Genomic DNA, 18,060 nt, shown 5'->3' with positions numbered 1-18,060 from the left:
TTTTCGTGTGAGGTTAGAGGGGAAAAATATGAAATGGTGGGGGGAGAGGGAGAGCTAAGCTAAGCCTAGGCGTAAGCAAGCTCGGTCCACCAAGGCTTTGTTTAGTTCCCAAAAATTTTGCAAAATTTTTCAGATTCTCCGTCACATCGAATCTTTAGACGTATGCATGGAGTATTAAATATAGATGAAAATAAAAACTAATTGCATAGTTTGGTCGGAATTGACGAGACGAATCTTTTGAGCCTAGTTAGTCCATAATTAGACAATATTTGTTAAATACAAACGAAAGTGCTATTATTTATATTTTGCAAAATTTTTTGGAAGTAAACAAGGCCCAATAGGAACGCTGGAGACAGGTGCGCAAGTGGGTGGTACTAGTAGTACAGCTTCCAGCTGGAGTAATTTTTTTTCTTTTTTATTTTAAGTTTTTGTCTTTGCTTGCGCTTGAGCGAGTATCTTCTGGGGTGCTCGTGTGGAGAGTTGCTGTATGCATTTTGCACGTAAAAATGCCGGTCGATCTCAGGAGCCGCACGCCTCCGTGCTTTGGAGTTTTCGATCCGATGGGTGGACGGACACACGTCGATGTGCTATGGTTTTCATAACCATAAATTTTATTTATGCATCTAAACACTTTATTTATAGCACGCCAAAACTAAAATACTTCATCGAATCGTGATATATATACTTTCCGAAACTCTAAAAACACTTTGGCCTTGTTTAGATGCACCCAAAAACTCAAAACTTTACAAGATTCCTCATCACATCGAATTTTGCGGCACATGCATGGAGTATTAAATATAGGTAAAAATAAAAATTAATTACACAGTTTGTTTGTAAATCGCGAGACGAATCTTTTAAGCCTAGTTACTCTATGATTAGACAATGTTTGTCAAATAAAAACGAAAGTGCTACGGTATCAAAATCTAAAATGTTTTCGCATTTAAACAAGCCCTTTGTATCAAACAGGATATGGGGTTCTGGACCTGAAGCAGCATGGGCCGGGTCAAAGTTTTTCCCGGTGTTGGTCGGGCACGTGGACCGTGCCCGGTGGGTTCGCCTCCGTGAGCTTCAGCATGTGTCCCGTGTGGCCGTGTCCAACACTGCACATGGGAAGCCCCATGCATTGCCTGATCTATGACCCAGTAAACATATAATGGCGGTTTTCTTTTTCTTTTTTTTTTCCTTTTTAATGAGTGCAGTGAGACTGTGATAGTGAGTAACTGACATCCCGGATACGTAGTTATTGCCATGATTATTGTATGATGGAACCTTCGATTGCTTACAGCAAGCAAGCAAGCAAATAATGGCGGGATCTCCGACGATCCTCTTGCAGAAATGGAAAGTGATAATTGTTACTACAAGCGTGCCATGATTCGGTAATTTTATGTCTTGCTCTATCTACCCTCTTGGATGTGTTATCCTCTCATCTCTGTCTGCCTGCCTGGCCGTGTGCTGAACCTGGCACAAGCTTGTTGAGAGCACCGGCACCGGCACCGGTACGAGATGGAGCCTCGCCGACGACCGACGGGCCGGGGCGCGCGTACGTACGGCGCGGCAGATCGATGGCGTGCTGTCGTGTCGGTCGAGGCCACGTCGTTGTCGAACAGGGGCCGGCAGCCTGCCTTATGGCTTCACTTATTCACGCGCTGCTTGACCTGCACGAATTGCCCGGATCCGGATCCAGTCGGTCGGTCTCGGTCACCGCCTGCTTACGATGTGGCACGTACGTACGTACGTACGTACTAGGAGGAATGGGATCGAGGCACCCAGGCAGCAACTGCCGGCAGGGTTGACTTGCAGGTTCTGATGATGACCACAACACGTTTGGATTGGATCTGCTGACACCGAGATCGAGCGAAGTCAATCAAGTGCCGGCCAGCAGGAACCGCAGGGGAATTTCCCAGGTGTTTTTGTTTTCATTTCATTGCGTTTTCGACGAGCGATAGGAGCAACAATTTACAAGAAACCTAGTATCGATAATGACATCGTGGCTCGGTAGCCGATCCAAACAGTGCAGCGTATAAACTGTACTAGTGGAGTAGTACGAGCAGGCAGAACTGTTTTGGTCGCTGGCTCCATGGGATCCGTGTGACGCTGACACGGCGCCATGCATGGGCGTCGATCGGCTCGGCACACCACACCACACCGCACCAAATCGGAGTCGGCGGTCCGGGTCCGGCCTCCGCCTCTCTTGTTCGATCTCCCGGACAAGGACCGGGCGCCTTGGACGGATCCGGCGCCGGTGTCGCGGGCCGGGGTGCACCGATCGATGCATGCATCAGGCAGGCAGGCTGCTTCGTCGTCCTTGTCCGATGACCAGACGGCGCTGCTGATGCGGTCCCGCGGAAGAATATTATCTCGTGCGGTGCGGTGCGGTGCGGTGCGGTGGCCGAGCCGCGAGATCTGCAGGGCGCGGCATGGCATGGCAATGGCATGTTGGGGCGCGCCGGAAGCAGGGGGCCTCGGCGCGCCGCGCGAGAAAATAATGCGGCCGGCCAGCCTGGTGAGGGGCGGATCCGTCTGCGTCTGCCGCCCGCAGGCCGCAGGGCAGGTGCGTGCGTGCCAGCCCAGCTCAAGATGCCAGCCAGCACAAGGAAACGGGAATTTTTTACGCTATGCCCATCTCTGATCTCGCTCAGCTGCCATGCCAGATCTCACAGGTCATCCCTGTCTTGGATTCCGATCGATCCATCCGACGTGTTAAACTAGTACTACTGCAGACTGTACTGTGTCTTTGTGTCTTCGTCTTCGTGGCGACCGGGCAGGAGTGGGGGTCAGAGGACGGACGGACGGGTCCAGATCGGCAGCGTGCCTTGTCCTCGCCGCGCCGCGCTGCCTGCCTGCACGCCGCACTCGTGCGCGCGGCGATCTGGCGTCCTGGATGTGGCGATGTGTCGGGAAAGGAGGGAGCTCAGGTTCACACGCACGCATCTGCATTTGCAACGTGCCGGTGAACCGGGCCGGTGGTACTGGGTGTTAGCTGTTGTTGGTCACCCGGCTCCGGCAGTACATGAGAGTGAGACCCACACGCACAAGACGGTGACGAAGTGGTGATGATATCGGTCTTCCATGGCGCAACGCCACCCGCCAACGCTCACTTGATCAATTGACAGGCTCCCGTCGTACAGAGGCCAATCAACGCTCGGGTATTTGTTTGTCAAATTCCTTTCCTCCTCCTAAGAAGAATAATATTTTCTCTTTTTTGGATAAAATATAGTAGTATTTCGAGTGTTTATGGGAGGAAGACAGTCGAATGGACGTTTCGTGATGCTTGGCGCAGCGAGGCTGAGAAGGCCCAATGTGTTTTCTTCATGGGCCTCCAACGTCAAAAGAGGGCCCTTCGCTAGCAGAAAAAAACACATAAAGTATGTGTTGAATGCATGCTCAGGTGGCCTTGTTGTTTTGGTCTGTATCTCAGATTTGTGCATGTCCATTAGAGGTCACCAAGTGTTGAGCAATATTTGGCCAGTTTCAAACGAAACACCAATTGCTCAGTACTAATGCACCTGTTAACATAGTACACTAGCTTGGACTTGGGGTCGGTATGGTTGTGCATTTGGAGGACTACAACCAGAAGAGCATGCATAGTTTTGAGCTTTATTCCATACTGATGCGGCAAGACCATATTCAGGTACCTCTTGGTGAAGGAGAACTTGATGTAGGAGATTAAATAATATCAGCATTATCTGGTTAGTCTCCCACGACCTTATCCTGGTCACTCAAGGCTCAATCTTTAGAAAATTGCTAATTCAGTGTGGGGAGTTATATGGTGGCATTAGTGAAGGGTATGCTGCTAGCACTTGCAATAAACAAATTATTGCACAATTGATTCTATCACATAGGAATTGCAATAGTAGCAGCAATGAAAGTATCTCTTATCAGCGGTTAGTAGATGATATTTATGCTAGTGAGTTCTCTGATACATCGTTTGTGCTGCCATTCTGCCAAGGGTTTCATTCTATCATCAAATTTAAAGCATCTGCATGTCCGAGTTCAGGAAGGCGTTGAGTCATCTATAAGACAGGAAAGGGCTTTATGGCTGCTACAAAGTCAATTCTACCATCTCATGCTCGAGGAGCCGTGACGAATACTATCATGATGAGACTGATTATGTCAAGTAATGCTTCCGGAGGATGATTGCTATATTCACATTAACAGCTTGAGGGCAAGCTGTTGTATTAGCAATTGGGTTTCAGATTCGGCCTTCATGCCTTTGCTTGTTGCGCTGAGCCCATGTATTTCCCTGTATGGACAAGATCCGAGTATCCAAGGCAGCGAGGGCCGAGGGCCCGGTCGTGTTCTCGGTCTCTCGTCTTGGGCTGGGCTGCAGCTGCCCAGGTGAATGGTAGCTACTGCAATAACTAAGGCCTTGTTTAGTTTCCAAAATATTTTGGTTTTAGGCCTTGTTTAGTTGCCAAAAAAAAGTTGTAAAATTTTTCAGATTCTCCGTCACATCGAATCTTTAGATGTATGCATGAAGTATTAAATATAGACGAAAATAAAAACTAATTGCACAGTTTGGTTGGAATTGACGAGACGAATCTTTTAAGCCTAGTTAGTCCATGATTAGACAATGTTTGTCAAATACAAATGAAAGTGCTATAGTGTCAATTACCCAAAATTTTTTGGAACTAAATAAGGCCTTATATACTGTAGCATTTTCGTTTTTATTTGATACAAATTCTCCAAAATATTTTGGATTAATTTGTTTTGCTGTTGTCAGAGTAGTTGTTTGTGATTTTGCAAATGAGAAGAGTTCTAGAAAAACTTGCTTAGGACAGGGCTCGAAGACCAATAGAGGGGAGAGAAATATTTTGTGATCGTACCAAAGTTGCCACATACTGGGAATCCCAGCACTCTCACATTTGAAGAAGAGATTAATAGATAAAAATATTCAAAAATTTTTGAAGAAGAAATTAAAGAGGAAGAAATATGTTCTGATGCAGTGCTTGTCTTTCTAATGTCGCCACCGCCACCTCGGTGAAAAATGATCCTTAAGTTCGGACCAACAATCGGTTGCGTCTTGTCCCATAGGCCATAAGCTCCGTAGGAAAGGAGCCGTCCGGGTGCCCCTCGCCGAGTCGTGACATCATTATCATGCTCTAGCCTCATATTTGCTGCTTTGTTGTGATTAGTTGTACCTAAGCACCTATTATATCAACAAGAGTTAAAAAATAAATTCTTAGCAACTACGGAGTATGTTTCAACACTTATCGGGTCTCTTGTAGCCTCATATTTGTCTGTTCTTTTGTCTAAAAAGTCATAATTGAAAATATTGTTCGTTAATTTATCACAAAAAAAAATATAGCTTATAAGACAAACAAACAGATTCATTAATCTAGAAGCATAGGATTTGTTCTTGTGCGCCATCTTCTGTTTGTCTCTATTGGTTCTGCGAGCAACACATGATTATGGTCCAGCCTTACCTGCTCTATCTCTGCAAATTGTTCATTGGTTTCGTAGTCACACATTTAAACTTTAGCTTGACCATAGCCATGCACGATGTCTTCTTTGTTGTCTTGTTCCTGCCGTGTTTTGTGGCTTCTTGTCTTCTTCAACCGGAATATTTGAGACATCAACAGCTACACCCTCTAGGCAAACCACTTGACTGCACCTCTGCCCTCCTACTTCCTCAAATTGCAGCCTCTTCGATGTCATGCTTATGTGATCCCTACGAGAGATTCCTTTGTAGGTAACCCGAGGCACCCAATTTGTCTATACATTTCAATCTATGTACTGAAGTGGATTGAAATAAAACTTAATTCACTTTAACACACACACACAAGAGAGATTCCATCGTAGAAAAACTGAATCAAACTCCAAAAGAAAATAATGAACAGGTAATGCAAGTTATATACTCCTATAGTCCAAAAAAATAGACAAGAGATGCGGCCTTGTTTAGTTCGTAAATTTTTTTTGTTTTTGGGTACTGTAGCATTTCGTTTTTATTTGACAAACATTATCCAATCACGGAGTAACTAGACTCAAAAGATTCATCTCACAAATTCCAGGTAAACTGTACAATTAGTTTTTATTTTCGTCTATATTTAATGCTCTATGCATGCGACCAAAGATTTGATGTGATGGAGAATCTTGAAAATTTTTACGAAGTAAACAAGGCCAGTCCAATTGAAAGAACCGGTCCAAGAATCGACAAGAGTCAGTTCAGAAATTGGAGACGAAAATTTGATCAGAATTATTACCCGTCCTCCCTACTGGCCAGCTAGCTTTGGTATCCCTGGCTCCCATAGGCCTCTGGGACTCGGCGAGCAGATCGGATCGCACGTACTTCAGGGCTTCAGGCAGCTGCCGCCCCGTGTTCTCGGGTAGGCCTTGTTTAGTTTAATTTTTTTTTTAAAATCGATACTGTAGCAATTTTGTTTATATTTAACAAATATTGTTCAATCATTGAGTAACTAGGCTTAAAACATTCGTCTCATCAATTACGATCAAACTGTGCAATTAATTTTTTTGTCTATATTTAATACTTCATGCATACGTCTAAAGATTTGATGACGAGAAATCTAAAAGATTTTACAAAATTTTTTGGAACTAAACAAGGCCGTAGTCTCCACTTTTTCGGTGTCGTTTCCGGGTAGTTTTTCAGATTTTTCAACTTTTTGTTTGTCCGGTTTTGATTGACAGGACATGCACACATTCTCTTGAAGTACGTGCATTTTCCGGCAAGATCTTTGAGGCTTGTTTACTTTCATTCTAAAATCTAAAATTTTTCAAAATTTTCGATCGAAATTTACGTGAACCTAGTTAATTTATGGTTGGACAATAATTTATATAAACAAACGAAAGTGCTACAATATCGTAAAATTTTTTCGTTCCGGAACAAACACGGCCTGAAAATGCGACATGTTCATGCGTACTATTTCCTGCATGAAATAAAAAAAGAGATCCTTGAGAAACAGGCAGTGATGGAAGACCAATCGAAGGGAGACAAAAAAAATTCTGTCATCGCGGGAGAGTTCAGAGTTCCACCGTCCTGGTAATCCTAATCCCATATTCCCACCAGCGCCCAATATTTGGAGCAGAAGTGCTGAAAACGCGACGTGGACACACACAATTTATGGTGCAATCCCGGTCTCTGATGCCGCCGCCACTTTTGGCGAATGATGATCGGCAGTTGGGAACGGTCCCTTGCCCCGTACGCTCCGCATGAAAAGGAGCCCGCCGGATGCCGCTCGCCGGCCGGCGGCCGCAGCCAGGACCCAACCCGATCTCGCCCCGGTTCCACCTCGCCGGCTCCGTCCGATCCCCGGCCCCAACACGCCAGCCAAACAAGCCAATCAACACTCGAACCTCACCCGGGCTGGGCTCTTCGCGCGCGGCCTTGCGAGCCGTCTCAGCCACTCCGCCGCCGCCGCTGCCGAGCGTGCGCCGTGCCCGCCCTGCTCTGCTCCCACGGACGGACGGACGCACGGGTCAAAACTCGCGATAGCGTACAGGGAATTTCCACTGCGCTGCGCCCCGGCACGGCACGACCACGACCTGCACTGCACCGCTCCCACGCGGCCGACACCGCTAGCTGGTGCGCGAGCTGCTCATGTCTCCCGAGTCTCCCTCCGTAGCCACAGGCCACAGCGAAAAGCGCAAAAGCCAGTGGGAAAATGTGGCGAGACTGGGGTGGGAAAAAAAAAAGCACAGGAATCAGCGGGCGCCGCGCCGTCCAAAGTATCCGCACCCGCTGCTGATGCTGCAGGCTTGCGCGCTGGAGCGGGGGCGTGGGTCGGTCACGATCACGGTCACCACAAGCCTTGGCGCGTCGCCGTCGCCGAGCCGAGCCCCCGGTTTCCTCCTGCTACGACCAGGGACTCCACCGGGGTCGTCTGTCTCGGTCGCGGCGCTGTGTTCTTACCGGTCTCCCGTACGTGCAGCTCTCAGTGCAACGATGATCCATCCACCACGCCCGCAAGCATGCGTGACTTGGAACACGACGTGTACCGGACTGCCCCAGCCGCTCTGGGAACAGGAGCCGGCTCGAGTTCAGACCCGGACTTCCTCCTCTCCTCGCCGTCGCCGTCGCCGTTGTGCACGGACTGGCATCGCCTGTAAACGTGAGCGCAGTTGCGTGGGTGGTGGATTCGCGCCATAGGTCGCATGTACAAAGGCTTTGTTTAGTTTCCGGACGAAAAAATTTCACGACACCGTAGCACTTTCCACTATAGACTAATTAGGCTTAAAAGATTCGTCTCGTCAATTCCAATTAAACTGTGCAATTAGTTTTTATTTTTGTCTATATTTAATACTCTATGTATACGTTTAAAGATTCGATATAACGATAACTTAAAAAATTTTAAATTTTTGGGTCGAAGTAAACAAGGCCAAAGGCCAAAGACAGGGACGAACCGCGACGTGGTCCGTAATGCGGCCGGGCAAGGAGGAGCAAGTGCCACCGGCAGCGCGTCCTGTGCTGCAACGTGGCCACCCTCGTTGTGCCCGTGGGGGGCGACGGGTCGTCATCGACAATTCGCCAAAAACGGCTTAAGATGCCGTGGCCAGCGAGTCATTAACTGACAACATTTCGGTCAATGCTCAGGGCGAATATGCGGTTTGTGCAGGTGAATTCAAGCCGGATCGTACAGTTGGAGCGACTATGCTGCCTGCAGGGGTCCGCGTACAGCCGGAGACAAACACGTGTGGTGTCCCCGTCGCACGTACCCGTGCCGCCGGCCACCGTGGGAGCATGGGAAATAGGGGGCGGAAATGCATGGTGGTCGCCTTGGATCCAATGTAGGTCTCGTTTATTTTCGAAAAGTGAAAAGTTTTCGGTATTGTAGCACTTTCGTTTGTTTGTGATAAATATTATCCAATCATAGATTAACTAGGATCAAAAGATTTGTCTCGTGATTTATAACTAAACTGTGTAATTAGTTTTTGTTTTTGATTATATTTAATATTTCATGCATGTGCCACAAGATTCGATGTGACGGAAAATCTTGAAAACTTTTTTGGTTTTCATGGTGAACTAAAGAAGGCCCTATTTGGAGAAAAAAACGGCGGTCACTATGGTGACAACGGGGAAGCCCAGTCAATAGGCAATAGTACATACAGTACACTCCAGTGAAATAATCGTGCGCTTTTCGTTGTAGAGTGCCTTTTATTTCCTCCAAAATTCTCGAGCGGTGGACAGGACCAGGAGAGAATGATATCTACGATGGTCGGTGGGTGGTCCTAACAACATATCGCGTCTATCTTAAAATTTAAGACAAGCCAAACTCCCTTAAATCTGACTGAATATATACAAAAAATAATATTATAGCTATATTTTGTTAATAAGGTTACTAAGAAAATATATTTTATAATTAAACTAATAGTGTTTTTTTGGCGTCATAAACATTAGTAACTTACTATATAAATATGATCAAATTTGTATTTATTTAGTTCCTTGTGAAACGAGAATTTTATATTCTTTTGGGGACCGAATTGAAGGAGTAGGTTGTCTAGTTTTTCCTAAGTCAAAATTTTCTAACCTTAACTAGTTTTATATAGAAAATGTATAACAATTTGAATTGGAACAAAACTTTGAACAACCAACATTTTAGCATGAAGAAAACATGCAAATATGATTCATACTCCTTTGGTCATAAATAAGGTACGCTTTGGTTGTCTATGTCAACCTCACCTATTATGTCTAGCAAGTGCTTTAGGTTGTTTATGTCAACCTCACTTATTAGGTCTAGGAATTTGAAACGATGCAATTATATTCGAGTCAAACCATCACATTTGTGTTTTAGAGATTGTACATATTGGAACTTAGTGTCCATTATTACGCTTAGTGCGTACTAACTTGATGATTAATGGTGTTAATACGAGAACTTAATTTTGATTTATCTCCAACTCTCCATGAGCATTTATCTTTGTGGCGATGGCTAACTAAAAACTATTTTTTTAAGTGGACTTGATTTTAGTATTGATATATAGTATGTGCTTCAAAATTTTGACTGTTTTCTGAATCCTTCTGTTGGAACTCGACGTTAGCAGTGACACTCTCTATCCCCAGTTTTTCACCACTACCCGTTCAAAGCCATGGTAACCGGAGGAGAGAGTGTCAGCTGGAATTAAATCGAACCCACGAAAGAATGTTTATCGAAGTTTAACTGAAAAGGAAAAGTGGAACGTATACATCAAATTCTCAAACAAACTAGTACTCCTGTGCCGCACCGTTGGTGACAGAAATAACCACCATCGCAACCTTAACAGGACTGGTTCGCTACTGGACAAGCAGTATATGGCAGTGAGATCCAATCCGTGGCCCCTTTCTGCTGATAACCAAAAAAAAAGGCTGAAAACAGCAGGAAGACGCCGGCGTTGCCAAGCAAGCAGATGAGCCGAGCAGAGCGGACGACAACCAGACAGGGACGGGGTCGCCGCTCAGCACGGACGGACTCGGAACGAAGCGAGCGGACACGGACGGGCGCGCCGGGAAAGCGACGGCAGCGGCCAGCGTTCACGGGAGGAGACGCCGCATTACTCTCTACAATGGCCAGGTTGAAGGGCGCAGACTACATGGGACACGTCGTCCCAAAATTCTTAGCCATTGGATTCTTCAATCAACGCTCCAAATTCACTCCACCTACTGCTACAGTGTGCAGTTAAAAATATCTCTTGGGTCACGTGTCCACTTGCACCCTGTTTGTGTTTTCTTTCTCAATTATTTGTGCTGCCCGCTGTGTACTCTGTTCTAGATAATAAAAGGGAGAAAAAAGAGGGACCTTTTATATTTTCTTCTAGCATCTCGGTGGTCAAGCGAAGTACCAACAGAAAACAAAAAAAAAACTGCCACCGCTTATTTCCCCATGATTTCTCATCTCTCTTGAAGTCATCTGAAATGTTTCATTGGCACACGTGTCCACCTACATCTTTTTTCCATGTTGCGTGATATGTATTTGGATAGAAAAAAAGGAAGGTGCGCTTCTGATATCTTTCAACCTCTCGGTGGTTAAAGAGGTGGTTAGAGAAAAAAACGAAAAAAGTAAAAAGGCTACTCCCTTCATCCCAAAAATAAATGTATTTCTTGACTGCTACGATTCATGTTTGACTATTCATCTTATTTATTTTTTATCAAACAATAAAATAAATAAATCATTATAAAAATATATCTAACAACAAAATAAGTCATAAATAAAAAAATAATATTTATTATATTTTTGAATAAGACGGACGGTCAAACATGAATCATAGAAGTCAAAGAAATGCAATTATTTGTGGGATGCAGATTAACCCCTCAAACTATTTAGGGTGCAATACTTCATCCCTAAACTATAAACCGGATATTCTACACCCTGAATTTTTAAAACCGGTTAAATAACCCGTGATTTTAGAGGGTGGTTTTGTCTTTTATTTATTTATTTCCGCTGAATATTTTAAAAATTGTAGTAAATCAAAAAAAAAATAAAAAATAAAAAATTCAATTTTGTTGGGGTCCTCATGAGTAGATCTACGGAATAAATATATAATATGATATACTTTAGGCGTTGTTTAGATCTAAAATTTTTTAGGATTCTAACACTGTAGCACTTTCGTTTTTATTTGACAAACATTGTCCAATTATAGAGTAACTAGGTTTAAAAGACTCGTCTCACGATTTACAGGCAAACTGTGCAATTAGTTTTTGTTTTCATCTATATTTAATGCTCCATGCATGTGCCGCAACATTCGATGTGACAGGGAATCTTGAAAAGTTTTTGGTTTTGGAGGTGAACTAAACAAGGCTTTAGTACAAAGTTTTTGTTGTAGCTTTAAATCTATGTTTTTCTATAATTAATAAGAACAAATCATATATGTTTTTCATATTGTTCATTTGTGGTAAAATTTTTATAGTGGGCTCATTATTATATGTTTGAACAATGGTAAAAGTTTCGTACTCATTGGATTAGGTATAACATTTTTTAAGCTTTATTCTTGTTAAATCTATGCTTTCTTCTTCTAAACTATCCACCAATACTCAAAGCCTACATGTAAGAGGCACGTATTACAAACTCTCTAACCCAGTCATAAAAAAAGTAAGATCATACATCTAGATTTCCTAAATAGTTTCATATTTTCTCAGATATAGAAAGATTTTCGCCGGTGCGGAACTCAAGCGAACATGAATTTAGCTGCGAATCCGACCGCAGCATGAACTACTGATCATCCTTCTATGCAGCTTGAAAAGAAACACAAAATAAACGCTATGTTTTTAGCCAACCGAAGACTGCTTTTACCTTATGCCATATCATCGCAGGTGTACAATACTTTTGTAACATATGCCTTGTTTAGTTCCAATTTTTTTTTGCAAAATATGAACAATAGCACTTTCGTTTGTATTTGACAACTATTGTCCAATCATGGACTAACTAGACTCAAAAGATTCTTCTCACAAATTACAGATAAATTGTGTAATTAGTTATTTCTTTTATCTATATTTAGTGTTTCGTGCATGTGCCGCAAGATTAAATGTGATGGGAATGCGAAAAATTTTGCAAAATATTTTAGGAACTAAACAAGGCCATACTATCCTTCCATGTACCGGTTGACAAACTCGATGATTGTTAATAAGCATGACTATGATATTTAATATTTTCAACATATATCATTATTTATTTTTAGTATTGCTCAAAACACCGTTGTATCATTTGCTCTTGCGCGCCGGGGCGCGCACAATCCACTAGTCATCGAGAAGGCGGGGAAGGCAGCCGCTCGCCAGGGACAGGGAGGGAGGCAGGGGAGGGAGAGGGAGACGCGTGCACTCCAGGTCCAGGAAAGCGGGTCTCGTCGTAGCGCTAGCGCATCATCATCATCATCACCCCCCCCCCCCAACTCGTTGCGTCACGCGCAGCGTCATGCACGCGGGCGGGCGGGGGGCGAGCTGTCCGTCCGTCCGCCTCGCGCTGGTCCCGCCCGCGGGGCCGCGGCCGTCAAAGCTGCTCGCTCACCCGACGTGACCATCACCCCGCGGACACGGCGGACCCTTTTGTTTTCTTCTTCTTTTTGTTTTTCTTTTCTTTTTCCCCCCCGTCCCCCCTCCCTCCCTGCCGTCGTTAAGCACGCCGCACGCGTCGGCTAGGCTATGCGACGACACGCTAATTAACAGCTTCCGCGCTTTGTTTAGTGAATCCTGGCTCCGGATTGGTGCGCGCATGCAACCGCTTTTGGGAGAGGCCGGCGGCGGATGACTCGCGAAAGTATAATATGCCCTGGTTGCCATTCCGGGTGTGCTAGCCAACGGATTTCGATTTCTATATCCCGTGTCATTTTTAGTACAACAACACGGCAAAAAAAAAACCCAAAAATCCAAAATCTTGAGACTCCCACCAAAATTTAAATTTTGGTTTTGGTATTCACTTCCCAAAAAAATTTACAAAACTTTTTAGATTCCCTTTACATCAAATCTTGTGACATATGTATAGAACATTAAATATAGATACAAAAAATAACTAATTGCATAGTTTATATGTAATCTGCGAGACGAATCTTTTGAGCTTAATTTTTCCATTATTGGATAATATTTGTCAAATACAAACGAAAGTGTTGCAGTGTTCATTTTGCAAAAAAATTTAGAACTAAACAAGACCAATGTCCCTATTTCATTTTGCAAAAAGTTTAGAGCCAAGATATTTTGGACATGTTTACTTCCAAAATGCAAAATAGCAAAAAAAATTGTATTTGGTCCAAAATATTTTGGAAGTGTAACGTTGTCAGCGTGAGATCAATCTCTGGCGGAGTAGTAATTCGAAGGTTTTTACGATTAAGGGAGCAGTAATGTGAACACGAAAACTTGAAAAGTTAAATTCACACGCCGTCACCGTTTGGATAAAAACGTGAGCGCGAAAAGGGTTAGGGCCTGTCACTGTGTTTTGGAAAACAACCTGTGCCATTCGCTACGGAGATAATATATGCCTTGTTCTCGCGTTCATATGACATCCAAGCATATGGGGGGAAAACGATGTGTTATGAGGATTAGGTTTCATTTTCCTTACAAACGAGGGAATATCCAGTATTAAGATAAACCATACGCTCTCATTTACCGTATCAATTGTCTAGTTTTGTATGAGCTCTTGTAGTTTTTATCACAAAATTTTAAAATGTGTGTAAGCCAAAAAAAAAGCATGCTCCCATATACTCTCTAGAACATTCTTCATCTTTTCCACTCTTTAAAACCACCATTCTCACTCTTCACTATCAGAGAGACTACACAACTCTCTGAATGCAATATATATATGTAGTTTTCTCATAAATTGTTTCATACAAGAAAAATTATGATAATATATTGAAGTATACAAAACAAAAACGAGTCTGTTAGAGTCACAAGAGATACATAATTAAGTTATCTGTTGACTCTCCAGATAGAGATTTATAGAAGTTGAAAGCTTTGGCAAATGTTAAAGTGTTGCTGTTAACTAAGATACTGGTTCTTTTTTTTTAGATTGGAGGTATAGTTTGTCTTTTTGTATTGCATGATTTGGCTTTCTCTAGGTGGTTATGTTTTTTTCTAAACAAAAAATGAATAAATCAGGCTACAATGGTCTTAAGTTTAGAATAAGATCTATGTCTAAGGTGTTGGCTAGAAGGAAAAAAAAACAAAATCTATTTTATATAGTGTTTTCAAAATGTTATAGCTTCTTACATTTTATTAATTGAAGATATGCGTGCTTAAACTTTTCTTTTGCTAGTAGGATAACCCATGCTTTCGCGCGGGAGATTGTTGGGAATAATTATTGCACGTGTGCCTAGGCATTTGTTTTTTGTTATCAAATCTAGTTAGTATGAGGCAAATTAATGGAAGAATCCAATTAAAAGAAGATAAACTAGATATTAGGTCATGTTATAGGAGGATTGGATGGCCAAACAAACTACATGTGGAGGTTGAAATATTGACGATTGATGACAACAACTTGCATAAATACTAGTAATTGCACTTAGTGAGGATTTGCATTTAGAAGGGGAAGGGATGGTGTGACCTTGTTAGTGCGTGCGTGTGTGTCGAGCTGGGTGGATGGGGCGAGTTGGTGGAGGGGGAGGAATTGAGCCATCTTGCATGTTTCATATGTTTCTACACCCACTGGAAATGGAACGGATTTAAGAGGCAAGAGCAGGGATGGAAATACACGGAAACTCCTATAACTATTTCCATTAACTCTATTTGGCCACTAGGACAGAGATACTCAGTAATATGAATGGAAGCATATTCTTGAGGATCTAAATATGTTCTTTTATAAATGTTGGTAGCACAATAGTTGCTCAAATTGATGGAGAGGTTTTCTAATATGAAATACTTGATTCAACAATGTTTTTCTCTCGCAACAAATCAGCGAACGATACTTTCAGCCATAACTATAAACCAAGTGAACCGGCTCTATAGTTATATCATACCACCTTTGTTTATCAAGCATTCAAGCACACGTCAACGCAAATGCTTCTAACTAATACAATAAAATAAAACGCGCTGTAGAGCCTATAGAACCATCGGTCAATCTATTTCAATTATGTTCCGGCTTATACCAGTCAAACCAATCGCGCACAACGCAGCATTTGAATACAACAAGCTGAACGGAACCCCGCCCCGTACGGAACAGCCGCAGGAAGAGCAGAGTACTACTAGAACAGAGCACGGCACTGGTGTGTACAGCGCCGGGTGAGCCAAGCGACGGCGCCACACAGTTGCCTCCCCCAACGCCACGGCCGGTCCCACCCGTCTGCCCCCCCAAACCGAGTACCCCGGGCCCCACCAACCCAGCGCCGTCCGATGGGAGTACAGTATATCCTAGCCCCACCCGCTGCTACTGACCGCGAAACCGACGTGGCGGATAGAGACCTGGCGCGTGTGCTAGAAGCCTCGTCCAATCGCGCGCGCGCACACGGACACCGCCACACCGGACACGAGATCACTCGGCTTCCGCTACTCGCTTTCTCCGTTCTCCCCAGCCGCGTAAGCCGCGGTTGCGCCCCCGCGCGGTCACCCACCTTCCTCCTCACCTTCCTCCGGGATACCGCGTGCTCCTCCGCTCCGGTACCTATATATTCACTCCACCCGCTCCCTCCCCTCCCATTCCCAACCTCGACATCTCCAGATCACACTCCTCTCGACAGCACAGCACAGCGATCATTCGCCAACCAGATCAGATCATCATCCGGAACCCAGAGCGAGCTGCTTCTACTTCTAGAAGAAAGAGGACTTCGATCCATCGGTTCTTGCCTACAGCCTCTCGACACCGGCATCACCTAGATGAGCACCTCGTACACCGAGGCGCAGTTCGGCTCCTTGTTTGACCTGCCCGCCGGAGACGACCTCACGTCCTGGTTCACGCACCTGTGCGCCGAGGAGCAGGCGGCGGCGCTGCCGGCGTTCCAGGCGCCGGTGGCGATGGCGGACCCGAGCAGGAAGAGGAGCGCCGACTACCACCAGCTCCTGGAAGGCGAGGCGTCTGGTGTCAAGAGGCAGCGCTCCCCGACCACCAGCTCCCGGGAGAACAGCGCCGGCAGCAATGACGGCGACCACGAGCACTCGTCCGGTGCAGCCCCCGGTGGCGCCGCCGCCGCCGCGGGCAGGGGCGGTGGCCGCCGGCTCTGGGTCAAGGAGCGCGACCACGAGTGGTGGGACCGGATGAGCAGCCCGGCGTGCCCCGAGGACGAGTTCCGCCGCGCCTTCCGCATGTCCCGTGCCACCTTCGAGGCCGTCTGCGAGGAGCTGGGCGCCGCCGTCGCCAAGGAGGACACCATGCTGCGCGCCGCCATCCCCGTCCGCCAGCGGGTCGCCGTCTGCATCTGGCGCCTCGCCACCGGTGAGCCGCTCCGCCTCGTGTCCAAGCGCTTCGGCCTCGGCATCTCCACCTGCCACAAGCTCGTCCTCGAGGTCTGCGCCGCCATCAAGGCCGTGCTCATGCCCAAGGCCGTGCAGTGGCCCGAGGCGCCCGACGCCGCCGCGGGCGTGTCCGCGACCTTCGAGGCCGCGTCGGGGATCCCGGGCGTCGTCGGCGCCATGTACACCACCCACATCCCCATCATCGCGCCCAAGGCCAACGTCGCCGCCTACTACAACCGCCGCCACACGGAGAGGAATCAGAAGACCTCGTACTCCATCACGGTGCAGGGCGTGGTGGACGCCGGCGGCGCCTTCACGGACGTCTGCATCGGCTGGCCGGGCTCCATGTCCGACGCCGACGTGCTGGACCGCTCCGCGCTCTACGCGCAGCGCGGCGCCGCGGGCTTGCTGCAGGGGCAGTGGGTGGTGGGCGGCGCCGGGTACCCGCTCATGGACTGGCTGCTGGTGCCCTACACGCACCACAACATGACGTGGGCGCAGCACGTGTTCAACGAGCGGGTGGACGGCGTGCGCGCCGTCGCCAGGGACGCGTTCCAGCGCCTCAAGTCCCGCTGGGGATGCCTCCAGAAGCGCACCGAGGTGAAGCTGCAGGACCTCCCCGTCGTGCTCGGCGCCTGCTGCGTCCTCCACAACATCTGCGAGCGCGCCGGCGACGCCGTCGACCCCGACATCGCGTTCCAGCTCTTCGACGACGACATGGTCGCCGACAACCCCGTGCGCTCCACGGCCGCAGTCGCCGCGCGCGACGGCATCGCCCACAACCTCCTCCACCGCAACAGCAGCGCCGCCGCCGGCCCTGGATTCGTCTTCAAATGAACTCTGAAGGCAGGGATGTGAGGAAAAACAGCTCATTTTTTCGGCGGGATCGTCAGAGAAGAAAGACGCCACAAGGCTCAGGAATCAAATCGCTTTTTTTCTTTTGCCGTCTTTCAGTAAGTAATTAGGAGTTCTTTTAGTCATGGTAAATTTGTCGGACGGAGAACAGAGGGCGATTCTTTCTCTTTTTTCGCTTGTAATAAGTTGGGAACAGAGCAAGGGGAGGTGATAGTGATACATACATAGGGTTCAAAGATACAGTAGGTGATTGGTTGATAGGATTTGAGATTGTTCTGCAATTTTTTCTAGAATCAAACAAAGATTCAATCATTTTTCAGATTTGGTGAGACTAGAGCCTGTATAGTCAATACTGTTGTGCAGTCTATTTTGCCACCAGACTTTGTAATCAATCAAAACAGAAGTTGATTTCG

At 46.1% G+C, this 18,060-nt stretch overlaps 1 protein-coding gene across 1 annotated transcript; it reads left to right on the top strand.

The window, feature by feature from the left end:
- LOC8084365 (protein ANTAGONIST OF LIKE HETEROCHROMATIN PROTEIN 1) lies at positions 16,022 to 18,060 on the top strand. The gene has a single exon (XM_002457163.2). The coding sequence runs from the start codon at positions 16,217 to 16,219 to the stop codon at positions 17,627 to 17,629; it is 1,413 nt and encodes a 470-aa protein (XP_002457208.1). The 5' UTR covers positions 16,022 to 16,216; the 3' UTR covers positions 17,630 to 18,060.

The sequence above is a fragment of the Sorghum bicolor genome, chromosome 3 (assembly GCF_000003195.3).
Source record: "Sorghum bicolor cultivar BTx623 chromosome 3, Sorghum_bicolor_NCBIv3, whole genome shotgun sequence".
NCBI classification, from domain to species: Eukaryota; Viridiplantae; Streptophyta; class Magnoliopsida; order Poales; family Poaceae; genus Sorghum; species Sorghum bicolor.
This window is presented reverse-complemented; position numbering and strand designations above follow the sequence as displayed.

Coding starts and splice junctions, on each gene's coding strand:
- LOC8084365 (XM_002457163.2), top strand. CDS start 16,217: ATGAGCACCTCGTACACCGAGGCGCAGTTCGGCTCCTTGTTTGACCTG.